Genomic DNA, 16,183 nt, shown 5'->3' on the forward strand with positions numbered 1-16,183 from the left:
CTTTCTAGAACTATAATGTGAGATTTTTCATAAGACATTAACTCAGAAATATAACAGTGAGATTTACAATTACCGTATATAACTTGAAAGTTTAACTTATTGACATTTGAATGATACCTTGATAAGTATATATACATCATGAATGATTGACATTACTGTTCTGAAGTTCACTTGCATACTTAACACTTATCTATTCAAGAAGGGGTTTAAAACTTTGCACTTCTAAAAATTCATAATTTTCTTATCTTTGCCATTGTTTTTTTTAATTTTTACGTATCTGCTTCTCTCTCTCTTTATTATTCTTTTCCAGTTCCAGTTGTTTCAGTCCCCCCCCTTAATTTTATGAAGTGCAATTTATCATCTTCCATTACCATAGTTTTTAAATTTTATGGTTCAGTCAAGTTAGTCCTTAATGTAAAATTTGTAAAAATCGAAACTTTGTATAATTCAAGCAATAAAATTAAAAACAAAAGAAATAGTGAGTGAGGGACATCATCGACTCTCTCATATAAGCATGTGGGTAAATTGTGCATTTAACAATTTTGTGAAAATAAGCAAAACTTTTAAAGGTCATATCTTTCTTATTTTACACACAATTTAGATGAAATTTTCAGTATTACAGTCGCTATATATATGCTATTAAAAGTGCCTGTATAAAATCATAGAAGCATCCGAACTTGCATTATTCTTCTGGTTCAAGGTTGACTGAATTATTACACTTATTGGATTGATTCAAATCAACATTTTTCTGGGGTGGACTTGACCTTTAACAATAATTTTGACATCTTTTCTTTTTATAATATATTGGATTTTATAACTTTCACATTAGTGCAGTATTACTTTCTAACATTTCAACACAAATTTCATATACTTAAATATCATATGGTTGTAATTTTCAATTGAATGAAACCATATTCAGTGTAGCTACAAATGATGTAACCATTAATGTAATTTTAAATAGTATAGACATGCATTTTGTAAACTGCTTGAAACTTACTGGTCTTAAAGGCTTGGCATTGTCATGTATTGATAGGATGTGTGTGATGTTATTATTGTTCAGCTGTGTCTCATCTTTTGAATCTGTAATAAAACAACATATTGAGGACAAAGAAATAATCTACCAGTAATCCATTTGTTTTTCACCAGGCATTAACTCAGAAAGTAGAATAGTTCTTGAAAGACAATATGAATTCATCTCACAGATGAACCAAGATATGTTAAGAGAATAGTAACTATATTAGGTATTTAAATTTAAATCATAAAAGCATCCGAACTTACACTCTTCTTCTGGTTCAAGGCTGATTGAATTATTGATTCATTTCCTGTGTCTCTATATTTCATTTTGGTACAAACTTGTAGTTAAGTCCACTCCATTTCTTTAAATCATCTTCCCAATGTGCACAGTAAAAGCCATAAAGGAAACATATTGAATTTTTCAAAAATATTGTAATCACCCTGAGATATTTGACTGATATATTCTTTTCTTTTATTTTAGATAGAAATATCTTTGAATCTACTTATTTTGAAAAAAGGATTTACACATAAAAGAAGAGGAAGATGTATTAGTAAAGTAATCTCTTCTTAATAAATCAAATATTTAATCATATACCATAAACATTATCTCATTTAATACTCAGTCAATCTACATATACACACAGATTTCAGTGATTTGCACATTTTTTTCATTATCATCAAATTGAATAGTAAAATACATCTTCTTTAATGAGCTCTAAAACTCTATACAGAATCACATTACCAAGTATACTATAAACACTGAATTACTGTCAATTCCCAAACCAAATCAACATCCGGATGAAAAACAATGAGTCTGGTATGTAACTAAAAATTTGAAAGAAATTCAAGAAAATAAATCACATGTACTTCAAATTCAAATGTGAAGACTGAAGATGCCATTTCATTTGAATGATCTTAAGATAATCATGCTTACCTCTGAAGTTGCCAACATAGATTCCTTTCAAGACCTGGAATGCATGAAATTAATTCAGGGAAGAAATATGGTACAAGGTTAATATACAATCATTCATTGAAACTGTTCTTATCAAATATAAATTGATTATTGGTATCACTCTTTCTATATTTTTTCTCTTTCTAAAATTAATAAACTACATACATTTTTCTCCACTGCATATGCTTTGTAGTCCTGTAGGAAAAAGAGTCCAATAGGATTATACAGAAGTCCATGATATAATCAACATAGAGTATGGAAAAGCTGTAATTCCAAGGCATGTACTAGGGTACTGAATTTAACTTGGTTTTCAGTTCTTCTCCATCAGGGCTGTGCAATGGAATATCAAACAAAAATATTGTTGCATGTCTCATGAAGTAAAAATATTGATTTCTGTGTACGCATTTTCTCGATCCCTGTATATTTCCATCTGTCCAGCATGGGAAGTGAAAAAAATAAACTGTCCTCATAAACAAGGAAAACACCAATTTATCAAGACACTTGTCTCAATTTTACATTGGGATATCCCTGTTTTCTGGGACGTTCTCAATTTTTGGACCAGATCCTCTACTATGTGGTAGTGGATCATACTATTACTAAACACTTTCATGAATTCAATCATATCAAACGCAATATTTTATGTTTTAACGATACATCAGAAAATGCATTTTGGTCTGCATAAATTGCCATTACAATACCAGAGCCAAGCGTATCCCTATAAGGATCAAAATCTGATGAATATCCTATAGGCTCATGTACAAAACTTGCTGTTGAATATGAGACCGTATTCAACAGTCTAGCATACATGTGCAGCATAGAGAACAATGACACTCAATCACGTCATCGACCAAATTTGATGTTATGAAGTGATAACGCCATATGTGATTAGCCTATCCGATATGCGTCGGGGTAGTGGGCTACTGATGGGTGAGAGTGAAGCTCGAGTACTTCAGGTGAGGGCGCAGCCCTCACCCGTCAGTCTGCTTTGTGCGACCTGAAACCTGAACCTTGCCCACTATAGTCCGGCGCATACCAGTCAGGCGCGACCAGTAACTTGCCTACTATAGCCCAGCGCATATCAGATAGGCTAGTATACAAATATACAATGACAATCGTGGATCTGGCTAAAACTATTCTGGAGAATAGTACTATGCGATGTTCCTGATGTTTCAGCCGGTTCTGAGAATGGGTCATTGTATATTTGTTTTATATCCCTTCTACTCATACCATTTTACAGTGAAATGATATAGAACAATCGTTGAGAAAATAATAAATCTTGCCATATGGATCTTCTGTTCAGCGAGAGCACCTGGTTAGTGCAGCTCACCGAAAGTTTCCCATGGCATCTAGTGGAAAGTACCGTTTGGCTGAGCAACGCTCTGCTCGCTTCGTGCCAAACAGCTAGTGTATCGCGAGGTAGGGGTAGAAAAAACGTATAGTTCACTTTTTTCCTAGGGAAAAAATGGACTATACGTGATGTCAGCAAGGAAAATGAACTATTTCACTGCCAACGTTTATCGTAGTAAAACTATTCTTTTTCTCCTTGTGTACACTCTCAATAAAACAATCTTAAGTAAGGGATATAACTTCATATAAGTGATATGACTTGTTCAATGAAATTTCTCCATCTTTTTTTCAGGTGGGGAGGGATGGGAAAGACATTGGTGTATCTATGGGGTACAGCAAAGGGGGCATGTGCCCTGGGTACAACTTTCAGGGGGCAGAAAAAAGGGGGCACAAATAATAAAGAAATTAAAACAAAAAATGAACAGAAAAGGCAAAGGAATAAAGGCACAGGAAAAAAGAATACCACTGAAAGTGATAAATACTCCCGTCCTATGCTATTACCATGGTAGTGCAGTTCCTAACACATTCAGAAAATCAATCTTGCATGTCTTTACCCAGGGATGAATATTCGTACCAACTTTGGTTACACTATTCTCTTCAAGAATCCCAACAAACAGTCCTTATTCCTTATTCAAATGCAAATAACATTAACTTTTCAACTCTAGCTGCAGGTTCCCATTTTGATACGATACATTTCATTAATTCTAAAAAAAAAAAACAGTTCTGAAATACACATTTTGGGGGTTCAATTGTCAAAGCTTTTCATCATGCACCGATTTGGTAAGGGAGATACAAAACCTCTTCAATAATTTTTACAAACAATCAACAATCATTAAAATGTCCCTTTTTAGGTGAGGATATATTTCTTATAAATCAGCTTGCGTTTCGCGCTCGCATTATGCCTATGAGATACGTATCCTTTTTATGAATTCCTACAAATAATCCTTAAAGTTTTCTCCTTTCATGTAAAGTATATAAAAAATTTCAGCTCGTCCCTTGTGCTTCCATCATGATTGCTTATTTAGATACACATAGTGGGATTAATTCTCAATAAAGTTAAAACGTCCTGATTTCAAGCCTAAATATAGATAATTTTCAGCTCACGCTTCAAGCTCGCAGTGAATGCATTTGCATCATGTTTATTATTACAAAAAGTGCTTAGAATAGAAGAGTTGGGACGAATCTGTTGGAATATTGCAGATATAACCACAAAAAAACTGGTGAGTAACGATTAAACATTACTAATTTTTTCATTAGAGTCAACGAACGTAGAGGGCAGCAACACACAAGCGTGTTGCTCTAAGGAAGGTGGGTCAACTCCGCTCGAATTTTGTGACCACTCTAAAAAATAAGGGGGACTTTTTGGAAATTTGTCGAGTTGATTTTTTTTCATTTGTTAATTTTAAATATTTTTAATGAACAATTATTAGGTCGGTTATTCTAGGTAAAAATATTACAAATATTACTTTTATTTTTAAAGAAATTATTTAGCTTAAATAATCATGATTTTGACATTTTTTCTCATTTTGGAATATTAAGTCTATGACGAGGATACCTCTTATCTCTTATTTTCCTCTGCTGAATTTCGCTGCACCACTAATAAATGCATAGACAACCACCGTAATAATCGAGTCATTTTTCTGGCCTGGGTGCGCCGAGTCTGGGCCGGTCGCGTAGCTACTAGTAACGTTGATGATGCGCTGGGGCTTCAGTCGACTCGTCTTAGATCTTCTAGCAACATACACAATGACGTCTAATTTGCCTGGTCTGATTTGAAGTGCAATTGCTTCAGGGCTGATGTTTATCAACGATGATTGTTCAAGGTCAGATTTCAAATTTTAAATTGCATTTGACTTTTAAGTCTATAAATCTTAATACAAGGCGCCGAATCCCCGAAATCCGGGTCTAAATTTCAACTTCGAGTCCGAGACTATGGACGGCGAAAAAAAACCCATGCATCGGATGCATTGCATTGGCTGCGCGCTGCGCTGCAGCTGAGCTGCACAGCCAGGCGCTGCGTCGCGTCGAAGGTCGATAATCATTGAGCAACCAAACTTCCAAAGCCAAATTAAAGCTTGAATAAACGGCCACCTATTCACATTTTCCCTGGTTTTCTTCAATAATTTCTAAGAAAAATCAGCCAATTCTGGGAAATTGATTGCAATGTTACATCGTTTGCAGAGTGCCATCATCGTTTTGCGTTAGACTTAGCCTTAGTTATACCGGTATATATATTTTGTTTTAATATCATGGATACTGTACAACCACCAGAGGAGATAACAGGCACTCAACACAAGCCTACAGCATCGAGGAATTAAAGTAAAGTAAGTAAAGTATACTTAGATCTAGGCCTAGACTAGAAGAAATGGGAGCTAGATAGATTTTACACCATCTTAATTTATGATTTTGGGCAGAAAGTAGATTTGATAGACAGCATCCATATCTTAATTTGACCATTGATTCTGTGCAATCAAAGACTTTTACATAATTTGTTTGCCATATTGCAAGAATTGGTAAATTTTCCTGGGCCTGCATGGCCTGGGCTTGGCTGGCAGAACGCATACTTTTTTTGAGAAATTTCGAAAGTGAAAGAGCAAAGTGACTGAGCTCGTCGTGATTTTATTTTTATGCATTTTCTAACTGAATTTTAAAGATTTCATGCCTAACGGTAAGGCCTAACGGTAACTTTTCAACCATTAAATCTTCTAGTTCTAGATCTAGACTTTACCCTGTAGGCATTTAACGGACTAAAAAAATCATAACCTCCTAGCGGCTAGCCCATGCAGGCTGGCCTTAATTGAACCAAACTTAGCTTGCATGGACCAACCCTCAAATGGTCTAGATTTAGGCGTCCTATACTATAAAGACAACGTGGAATTCATCTGTTTTGAGTTTATTATTATTTTAGTATTTTTTATTGTTGCATAGACTATCTCATACCAACAAGTCGTGCTAGATCTATATATATTCTAGATCTACTTAGATATCCAGTGTGGAACAACATCTTCAACAAACAGATCGAGACTGGTCAGAGTATTTGTCTAGTTAGACAAATAAAGTTAGATCTTTAGACTTGGGTCTATCGATCAACTAGACAGGAATAACCGTCGTTTCTGGGGATTTATTCAACAATTTCTGACATTTTACTATAATCTCCATCGGTGAGTGAGCCAGCGCAGTTCAGCAGAGCAACCAAAATACAGAGACTGAAGCTTTTGGTCTATCGATCAACATGATCAAGATCTAGGTTAGATGTAGACTTCACTTATTACTGATTGGAATGTATTTCTAAATTTATAAGTTTTGGGGGAAATGGTGAAAAGAAATGATAACATACTACTGATAGGATAGATACGTGAATTATTTTTTTTAATACCCATTGGCATTGCTGCCTGCTCTAATAAATAAATAAATGAGTCACGGCCTATATGGACTGCAGATAAATGCTGATCGACGCCTAGCAGAACAAGTACCAGTGCTAGACTAGGGGGTTGAAATCTAAGCAGACGACGGAGCATAATGTAGCTTAAGCATAGAATGATGATGGGTTCAGCGAACAGCCCAGAGAAAATAAAGGGGACATATTCAATCCCGAAATGCTTTGCGAGTGGTCACAAAATCGTCTAGGCGCAAATCACCTAATTCAGCCGTCTGGTGAAATCGCTGATAACAACAATCACCGATTTGGTAATGATTTTAGTTTCCTGAAACTTGCATTTGTAAAGTTTTAAATATCAAAGTATGTTTTCATATTTATGTATATCCCTCAACATATTTTTTAATGTTATCTTTGATATCGTTGTAGTCATATTCTTTCATATTCGTTTCTTGATCACTACTAATTTGTTTTTGTATTTGATCGGCATTTGATTTCGTTGTCATGAACAATAAAATATGCGCGCAGCTCAGTTGCATGCGCGTATCGAGTTGACCTTCCTTAGAGCAACACGCTTGTGTGTTGCTGCCCTCTACGTTCGTTGATTAGAGTCTATAGATAGAGAATATCACAAATCTTTTGTGATATTCATGCTTAGGTCTAGGCTAGGGCACCCCAAATACGAACGAGTACAGTCCCACTCATTCAATATAAAACTATAGGCGTGTAGCCCACTCAAGGTTCCAACTCGGGTGTCGTGCACAGGAAAGTACAAGGCAAAAACCTGCAAAACTTCCATGGATTTCAAATTGGTATAACATCACTTTTTCCTAATAAGCCAGTTCGTAGTTCCTTTCTGCGCATGATCAAAAGATTCTACGCATGATCAGAGGAAGGTCATTTGTACTAAAGTGACATGGTGGTTTAAAATCTAATTCTGAGATAAGCACCAACTTTCATGTCTTGATTATTCATATATTCTTTTGAATTGTGGTTTTCATTTACATCCACAAAAAACAACAATGCGTCCACGAACGACTGGTATTTCACAGTTTGCCAAGTACATTGTGCAACATGCTATGATATGCATTCAAAGAAGGAATGCAACAAATACCTTCATAAAGTGTTCATTGGTGTGCTATTCTAGTCACCTGGTCTATTCAATTTCTTCATCCTGCTATGTAAGGCAAGCTTACATAATATTTTGCTTTGAAATCTGCCTATCACAATGAAAGAAATGAAAGGTCATTTGACCAAAATTGTCCATGAAGTAACTACGAACTGGTCTATTAACCAAACGATATGAAGCCACTGTCAGATTTTGTCATTTTCCCATTTTGTGTATTTTTTTTAACTTGTGTTTTCTTCAGCTGTTTCACATTTCTGTTCTGTCTAGACTTGAGGTCATTTGCATTTCTTTTCAGCACTGCATGCCCTTGCAGTCCAATAGGTTATATGAGTTTAATGATATTCAGTTGTCATTCATTCATTCATTCATTCATTCATTCTACTCTGAACACCTTTCCTCTGATTCTCTTTTGTCATTTTCGTTCCTTCTCTATTCTCTCTTCAGGTGTTCCACTCATTCCATCCCTCACCTGACTCCTTAGTTTCCATTTCCATTATTACATAATCCCTCAGACATCTTTGTTATCTTCATCTCATTCCTAATTGGTTTGTCTTATGAAATGGGTTCTTACATTTAAGTTTGAGCCTTCCATTCATTTTCTTTTGATTGGTTGACTCTACTTTGAGCTATGATTCTGAGTTTAGCTGAGGCAAAGTAGCCCCTGTATTAAATCATTATGCCCCTTTGGTTTGATGATTGATTGATTTGGGCTACAACTTGAACTTACATTATTTTCTATCCTTGAACTTATAATTTCTAAACCTTTAAGTTTAGAAATTATAAGTTCATCTGAAGAGAGAAATACCACCAATATATGTGAGTCCCCCCCCCTGGTTTCGACCAAGGTAACAAGTTAGAAAGTAAAATATATCTTCAAATCACCCCTTAGCTAAAGTCTATACGCTCTTCAAAATCGTCTACTTTTATTCACTAACTATTTTCAAGTTGTGCTGAAGTCATTTTCCATGAACTATCAAAAGAGAATATCAGTGATATTCACTCAAGTGGAAAATTTTTCCAATGATTATATCATTCACATAAAGAGATCTAAACATAAATGTGTAAAAAATTTAACATTATAAATACATCATTTTCTTGGAATTTTACAGAATGTAAACCTTATATGCACTATAGAAGAAAATGTATAGGTCTATCTTATATATAGGTCGTTATAATACTATGAATTTAAATAGTTTAATTTAGTCCTAATAGTGAGAACTCCCACTTTGCTTGCCTTTAGACAAGAGATTCAAAACCATCAAGACCGTTTAAACTCAAGTGGCTGAAATTAACAAAAAAATCAAATGTACAATAAAGGTACTAACAACATGACAGCCTAACTCTGTTGATTCCTATTTATCTCTGTGAAGGATATCATCTCTGAGCAATAGCAATACTCCAACTCATCCCACACGGAGAAAGGCACACTTCCTAGAGACATTCGGCCATCGTTCCGTCAATGAACAACTGAACAGTTTTAATCACACATGATTTTCTCTTGGTATTTGTTCAGTCGGTTGCTCGAACAAGTTATAACGTCATGTACAGAACCGTACAAGATTACTTTTTCTTCTTTTTGGAGAGGACTTCTGATCCCCCCTGGCGTAAATCCTTTCGTCACACCTACATGTATTGTTCAGGGGGAGATGATCTATTGTTTGATTTGATTTGATTTATTTTATTAATTTCCGTTTCACAACATAAGTATGATAAATATAACATGACAAGGTCGAAATTACTGCAAAACATAATGAAATATATATAACCTAATCTTAGACTTAAGGAACACAATTCAACAACAAAAAAAAAAACTAATATGACATTTGTGTTTTAAAGTAAAACGGAGGGTCTTGCCGAAAAAAGCAAAGCTTGTACAAAAGGCAAGACCCTAAATAAACTTAGTTTCATTACACACAAAAAACACTGGGTCGTAATGATATATAGAACTTTTGTTTACAAATAAATACAAACAATTTTGGTGCACTTTACGAAAAAAAAGTAACAGGTTGATGATGCAAGAAATATTTAGTTTTATAGCATTAGGGAGGGAGTGGGGAGGTTAGGGGAAGAAGGGGGGGGACAGAGAAGTGCAATGTGCATGACGTAGAAAGAAAGCGGGCAGCAGGAGCAGGTACTTTGGCTAATTGCAAATTAAAAAAAAAAGTAATAACAAATTGTACGTGTTTATGTATATAATATGAGCGCATATAATACACATATACATAAACGCCGAGAATAAAAAGAAAAAGAAAAAAATAATTATTCGACATGACCTGCTTGCAACGAGTATTGCAAAATTAACATTTTTTTCAGTTTGCGTTTAAAAATATGTATATTAGGGGATTCTTTAAAATCTTGAGGCAGAGAGTTCCAGTAGGCAGGCCCGGAGAAGACAAATGAATTCTTTGCAAATAAAGTTCTTGTTAAAGGAAGGTGATAATATTGTCGTTGCCGTGTTGGGTAGCAGTGTACTGATGCATTTTTATGGAACATATTTGAGAAAATAGTGGGGAGATCGTCCTTGCTTAATTTGAACATAAATTGGCTAAGTTCAAAGAGATATATGTCACTTACTTTGAGAATGTTATTTTCAAAAAATAAGATATCAGTATGTGATCTAAAGTGTGTTTGAAAAATTATTCTTAGAGCTTTTTTCTGGAGAAGTAGTATTCTATTTAGTTGTGTTTGTATTGCACATCCCCAGGCAATTATTCCGTAATTAATATATGGTAGAATAAGGGTGTAGTATAATGTTAACAAAGTTCGAGAAGGGAGAAAAAATTTGAGTTTATTAATAATTCCAATGTTTCTAGAAATTGTTTTACATATACTATCAATATGAGGCTTCCAAGATAATTTGTTGTCAATAAGGACACCCAAGAATCTGGTAGTGGAAACATTATTAAGAACAAAATTATCGAAGAAAATACTGTCTGGTAGAGTATTGATTTTATTACTAAAAAGCATGTAGTTTGTCTTCTGGTGATTAAGTGAAAGTTTGTTGGCCTTGATCCAATCTGTAACATTTGTTAGTTCAGAATTTACGATTCTAACGAGTTGGTTAATATCATCATGGGAAAAGAAAATATTGGAGTCGTCAGCAAAAAGTATAAATGAAAGCAAATCTGATGTATTTTTAATATCATTGATATAAGTAATAAAAAGAAGTGGGCCTAGTAGGCTACCCTGGGGGACACCGCACGTAATTGGAAGAGTAGATGAAATGCTATTATTTACTGATACGAATTGGGTCCTGTCAGTGAGGTAGCTCCTGAACCACTCCAAGGCCTTCCCGCTAACTCCATAATGACGTAGTTTATGAAGAAGAATTTCATGGTTTATAGTGTCGAAGGCCTTGGAGAAGTCCAGGAAAATACCGACAGTATGACAACTATTATCGATGGAAGTGGTGACTTTATTAATAAATGACAAAATTGCATGGGAAGTACTATGGTTTTCACGGAATCCAAATTGGGAGTTTGAAAAAATGTTGTGTAATTTGAAAAAAGCACTTGTTCTGGTATGGACAAGTTTTTCTAGAATTTTAGATAATGAGGTTAGTAAGGATATCGGACGATAGTTGGAGACGAGTTGGCTATCACCCTTTTTGAACAGTGGGATGACTTTGGAGATTTTCATTTTATTGGGGACCCGTCCAGTGCTAAGAGAGGTGTTAAAGATATGTACCAATGGGTCAACGATGGCTGCAATAATTTTTTTTAGTAGAAAGTTAGGTATGCCATCGTACCCCGGGCTTTTCTTATTCTGTAGATTGCTAACTATATTTATTATTTCCATCGAATTAGTAGGATTAAAAAACATAGAATTTGGGTTAGGATCATCGAGGAAATCGGAAAATGATTTATTAGCTCGAGGTATATTTTTAGCCAAGTTGTTGCCAACATTTGAAAAATACAAACTGAACTCTCCCGTGATTATGTTAGTGTCGTCTGTGATAGTATTGTTTGATTTTATTTTTGTGATTGTAGAGCTTTTTTTCTTTTTGTTCAGTACATTATTGATAATCTTCCATGTATTTTTCATATCATTCTTGTAGATGTTTAATTGAGAAGTGTAGTATTCCCTTTTGGCAATACGTAATAATGTGGTAAGGGTTTTTATAACAAGTGTACTTAGAAACGAGAATTTTCGCTTGGTTTAGAGATATATTTATAATAAAGGTTATTTTTACGGTTAATAGATCGTAAGAGAGATTTAGTAATCCAGGGATGTATTGGGATTTTTTTATAATTTGATTTTCGGTTGGTAATAACAGGAACATGGGTATCTAAAGAAGACGTTAATTTGGTTATAAAAGAGTCGTAGGCTACATCAACGTCTGTGGAGTCAAAAATGGTCGACCTGTCAGTATTGTCTAAATCATTAATTAAACGGGAAAATTGTTCCATCCCCCCAACTTGAAAAGCATAACGTCACGGATTTACGACAATGTCCCCCCCCAAAAAAAAAAATACAATAAACTGAATAAATGAATAAAAAATATTTTTTTTTAATCATACATATTTTGCTCCCGCAGAAAACACCTTATAGGCCAAAAGTCATGATCATGGAAATTTGACAAACAAAACCAAAAAGAAAAAAAGTTTGAGCCCATCAAACCCCCAGTTGGTATGGCCCTTTTTAAAACATTATAATACTATGCTAAGAACAGAAAACTAATCACTTTTGAAGTTGTTGAGATTAGTAATATGTCCATGATTGTGTTTTGCGTGTACTTTGTTATTAACCCTGAGCAATATTTGTGTGTTAAAAAAATTTCATCCAAATTACCCCCGCCCCGAAGAAACAGACGCGCAATCTGATGTCCTAATCTTAGGACATGGTCTCCCTCTGTGATTTAAAAAAAAATCAACTGGACAGAAAATGCATCTGTTCCTTCATGGTGGGGGTAATTTGGATGAATAATTGATTTTCTTCAAATTTTGTATAGGCCTATTGTCATGATCGTGTTAAAAAGAAATGCACATCATCATGATTGTGCTCATGAAAATACACTGTTTGAACCTCTGATCAGCATGACGGTAAAAATGTTTTTTGCATTCCTTTTATCTTGATCAAGTTCATAACCACCTCATTTGTGGTCGCTTTTGCAAATGAAATCATGCAGGAACAGGCTGAAGAAGGCAACAAAAATCCAGACAAATAGCCTCAGTGACTGGAGAAATTCTCAAATGCAGAGTTTGGTTCCAACTACCAATGAACCAAGTTCATATGACGAAAAAGTACTATATGCCACCAACATTTAGTTTTTAGTCAGACATGAATTTTTCTTACATGTACTTAGCATATTTTTGTAATCTGCAATTAGCAAGAAATGCATTGATTAGTTTATTGAGAAAACATGAATGATATAAGTATTCAATTGAGATCTAGACATGATAACATATTTATTTAGAAATGTTCTGAATATACTTTTTTCTTAGCCTACCATAAATAATGATTATGCATAATACCAATATTTTTGTTTTATCAGAGTCGATAGCCCAGAGTATGACGCCAGAAACTTCTTTAGGTCAGGCAGAATAATTAATTTTGGGTTGATTTGTGTTTTGATGGATAGATTTAAGGGGTAAAATGCTGGCAAGCTAAAAAAAACAAACTTTTTTCGTGAATGCCAATTTAAACAAAGTCTGAAAGAGCTTTGAGGTTTTATACATATACATGTGCAGCATGAGACCTGCCATATCGGGACTACTTGTATATAAGAGGGCTTCAAGTGTGAAGGTTTGGTTCATAGAGTGGGTCAGTGGTTAGTGTTGTGTTATGGGTGCTCAAGCATGCAAACAGTGTATATTTATGTATATTTATTTTATTGATATATTTATATTACATGTATTATTTTGATGTATTTATAGTTTGTAATTATTTTCTGTTTCAATGCACTTTTTGTTAAGAGTTTGAGGACAATTTTTGTGTTTTTAATCATTGAACATGACAATAAAATAATTGAATTGAAAGTGACCACATTTCGAACGGCCTTTCATCCTTGTTCTAAAATATAATTTAAACCCACTTTACAGATTCTGTGTGTCAATTAAAAGGAAATCAGGCTGATAAAAGTATCAGATGGTCTGGGAAACTAGGAGGATATTTGGGATTCCAGAGGAGGCCGAATTTTCAGAAAATATTTGTCTGGGAGAAAAGACCAGGTCCAGGAAATAGAGCCCCAGATTCTCCAGATATAAAGACGATGTCACAGAATTTCAGTCTAGGTATGGCTCCCTTTTTAGAGAACAAAAGGGGAGAAAGATGAGTTCTGTGGACACGCGAGCAATAGGGAAACAGATGTCAGCTGATGAGGCATGCTCGCTGGTCAAAGAAGACTTTTGTTAGATCAACACTTTGACAAACAATGCAAAATGTAAAGTGACCACATTTCTAACAACGGCCTTTCATCCTTGACTAAAATATAATTCAAACCCATTTTACAGATTCTGTGCGTCAATTAAAAGGAAATCAGGCTGATAAAAAATCAGACAGGCTAGGAAACTAGGCGGATATTTTTATGTTAAATACATTATGTTAAATATCGTAAGTTTTTATTTCATTAGTGATGCAACTTTATGTATTGATTTAATTTGTTCTAATTTGTATCAAGTATTTTAGGATAAAGGTTTAGGTTAATTGTATAATTCAGATAAGATTTAATGTATTAGTTATTACATAAATATTGTAAAGAGCATAGAGACTATTATGCGCTATATAAATTTCAAATATCATTATTATCATGTTTAGGATCCTAGATGGAGGCCGAGTTTTCCGAAAATATTAACTGGGAGAAAAGACCAGGTTCAGGAAATTGAACCCCAGATTCTCCAGATACAAGGACAACATGCGAATTTTCAGTCAAGGTACGACTTCCTTTGTCAAGAAAAAAAAGGGAGAAAGATAACTTCTGTGGACACACGAGTAATAGGGAGATGTCAGCTGCAGAGGCATGCTCCCTGAAGACATTAGTTAGATCAAGTCAACAGTTCGACAAAGAATGCAAAATGTCAAGTGACCACATTTCTAACAGCCTTTCATCCTTTTCTAAAATATAATTCAATCCCACTTTACAGATTCCGTGCATCAATTAAAAGAAAATCAGGCTTATAAAAACATCAGTAGGGCTTGGAAACTAGGCGAATGTTTGGGATCCCAGAGGCCAAGTTTTCGGAGAATATTTGTAAGGAAAAAAGACCGGGTCCAGAAAACAGAGTCCCAGATTCTCCAGATACAAGGAAGACGTCACCGAATTTCAGTCGAGGTATGGCTCCCTTTTTTGAGAACAAAAGGGAAGAAAGATGACCTCTGTTGAGATACGAGCAATAGGCAAACAGATGTCAGCTAATGAGGCATGCTCGCTGAAGGAGACTTAAGTTAGATTAAGTCAACAGTTCGACAAAGAATGCAAAATGTCAAGTGACCACATTTCTAACAGCCTTTCATCCTTTTCTAAAATATAATTCAATCCCACTTTACAGATTCCGTGCATCAATTAAAAGGAAATAAGGCTTATAAAAACATCAAAAGGGCTGGGAAACTAGGCGAATGTTTGGGATCCCAGAGGCCAAGTTTTCGGAGAATATTTGTAAGGAAAAAAGACCGGGTCCAGAAAACAGAGTCCCAGATTCTCCAGATACAAGGAAGACGTCACCGAATTTCAGTCGAGGTATGGCTCCCTTTTTTGAGAACAAAAGGGAAGAAAGATGACCTCTGTTGAGATACGAGCAATAGGGAAACAGATGTCAGCTAATGAGGCATGCTCGCTGAAGGAGACTTAAGTTAGATTAAGTCAACAGTTCGACAAACAATGCAAAATGTCAAGTGACCATATTTCTAACGGCCTTTCATCCTTTTCTAAAATATAATTAAATCCCACTTTACAGATTCCGTGCATCAATTAAAAGGAAATAAGGCTGATAAAAGAATCAGAAAATATTTGTCTTGGAGAAAAGATCAGGTTCAGGAAATTGAACACCAGATTCTCCAGATACAAGGACAATGTGTGAGAATATAAGTCTAGGTACATGGCTTCCTTCTTCAACAACAAAAAGAGAGAAAGATGACTTCTGTGGACACGAGAGCAATAGGGAAACAGATATCAGCTGATGAGGCATGCTCGCTGAAGAAGACTTTTAGTTAGATTAAGTCAACAGTTTGACTTACAATGCAAATGTCAAGTGACCACATTTCTGACAACGGTCTTTTTATCCTTGTCTAAAATATAATTCAAACTCACTTTACAGATTCTGTGTGTCAATTAAAAGGAAATCGGGCTGATAAAAGAATCAGAAGGGCTGGGAAACCAGGCGGATGTTTAGGATCCAAGATGGAGGTAAAGTTTTCAGAAAATATTTGT

General features: G+C 34.9%; 1 protein-coding gene across 1 annotated transcript in view; it reads right to left on the minus strand.

The window, feature by feature from the left end:
- Positions 1-16,183, minus strand: part of LOC121407701 (dual specificity protein phosphatase 22-like) — a 28,342-nt gene that overhangs the window by 2,857 nt on the left and 9,302 nt on the right. Inside the window, exons 2-3 of the mRNA XM_041598890.1 lie at positions 1,949-1,982; positions 998-1,080 (exon numbers count right to left, since the gene is read on the minus strand). Of these exons, the coding sequence (XP_041454824.1) occupies positions 998-1,080; positions 1,949-1,982 (117 nt within the window). The remainder of the gene's footprint in view (positions 1-997; positions 1,081-1,948; positions 1,983-16,183) is intronic.

Source organism: Lytechinus variegatus, chromosome 2, assembly GCF_018143015.1.
Source record: "Lytechinus variegatus isolate NC3 chromosome 2, Lvar_3.0, whole genome shotgun sequence".
Classification (NCBI taxonomy): Eukaryota; Metazoa; Echinodermata; class Echinoidea; order Temnopleuroida; family Toxopneustidae; genus Lytechinus; species Lytechinus variegatus.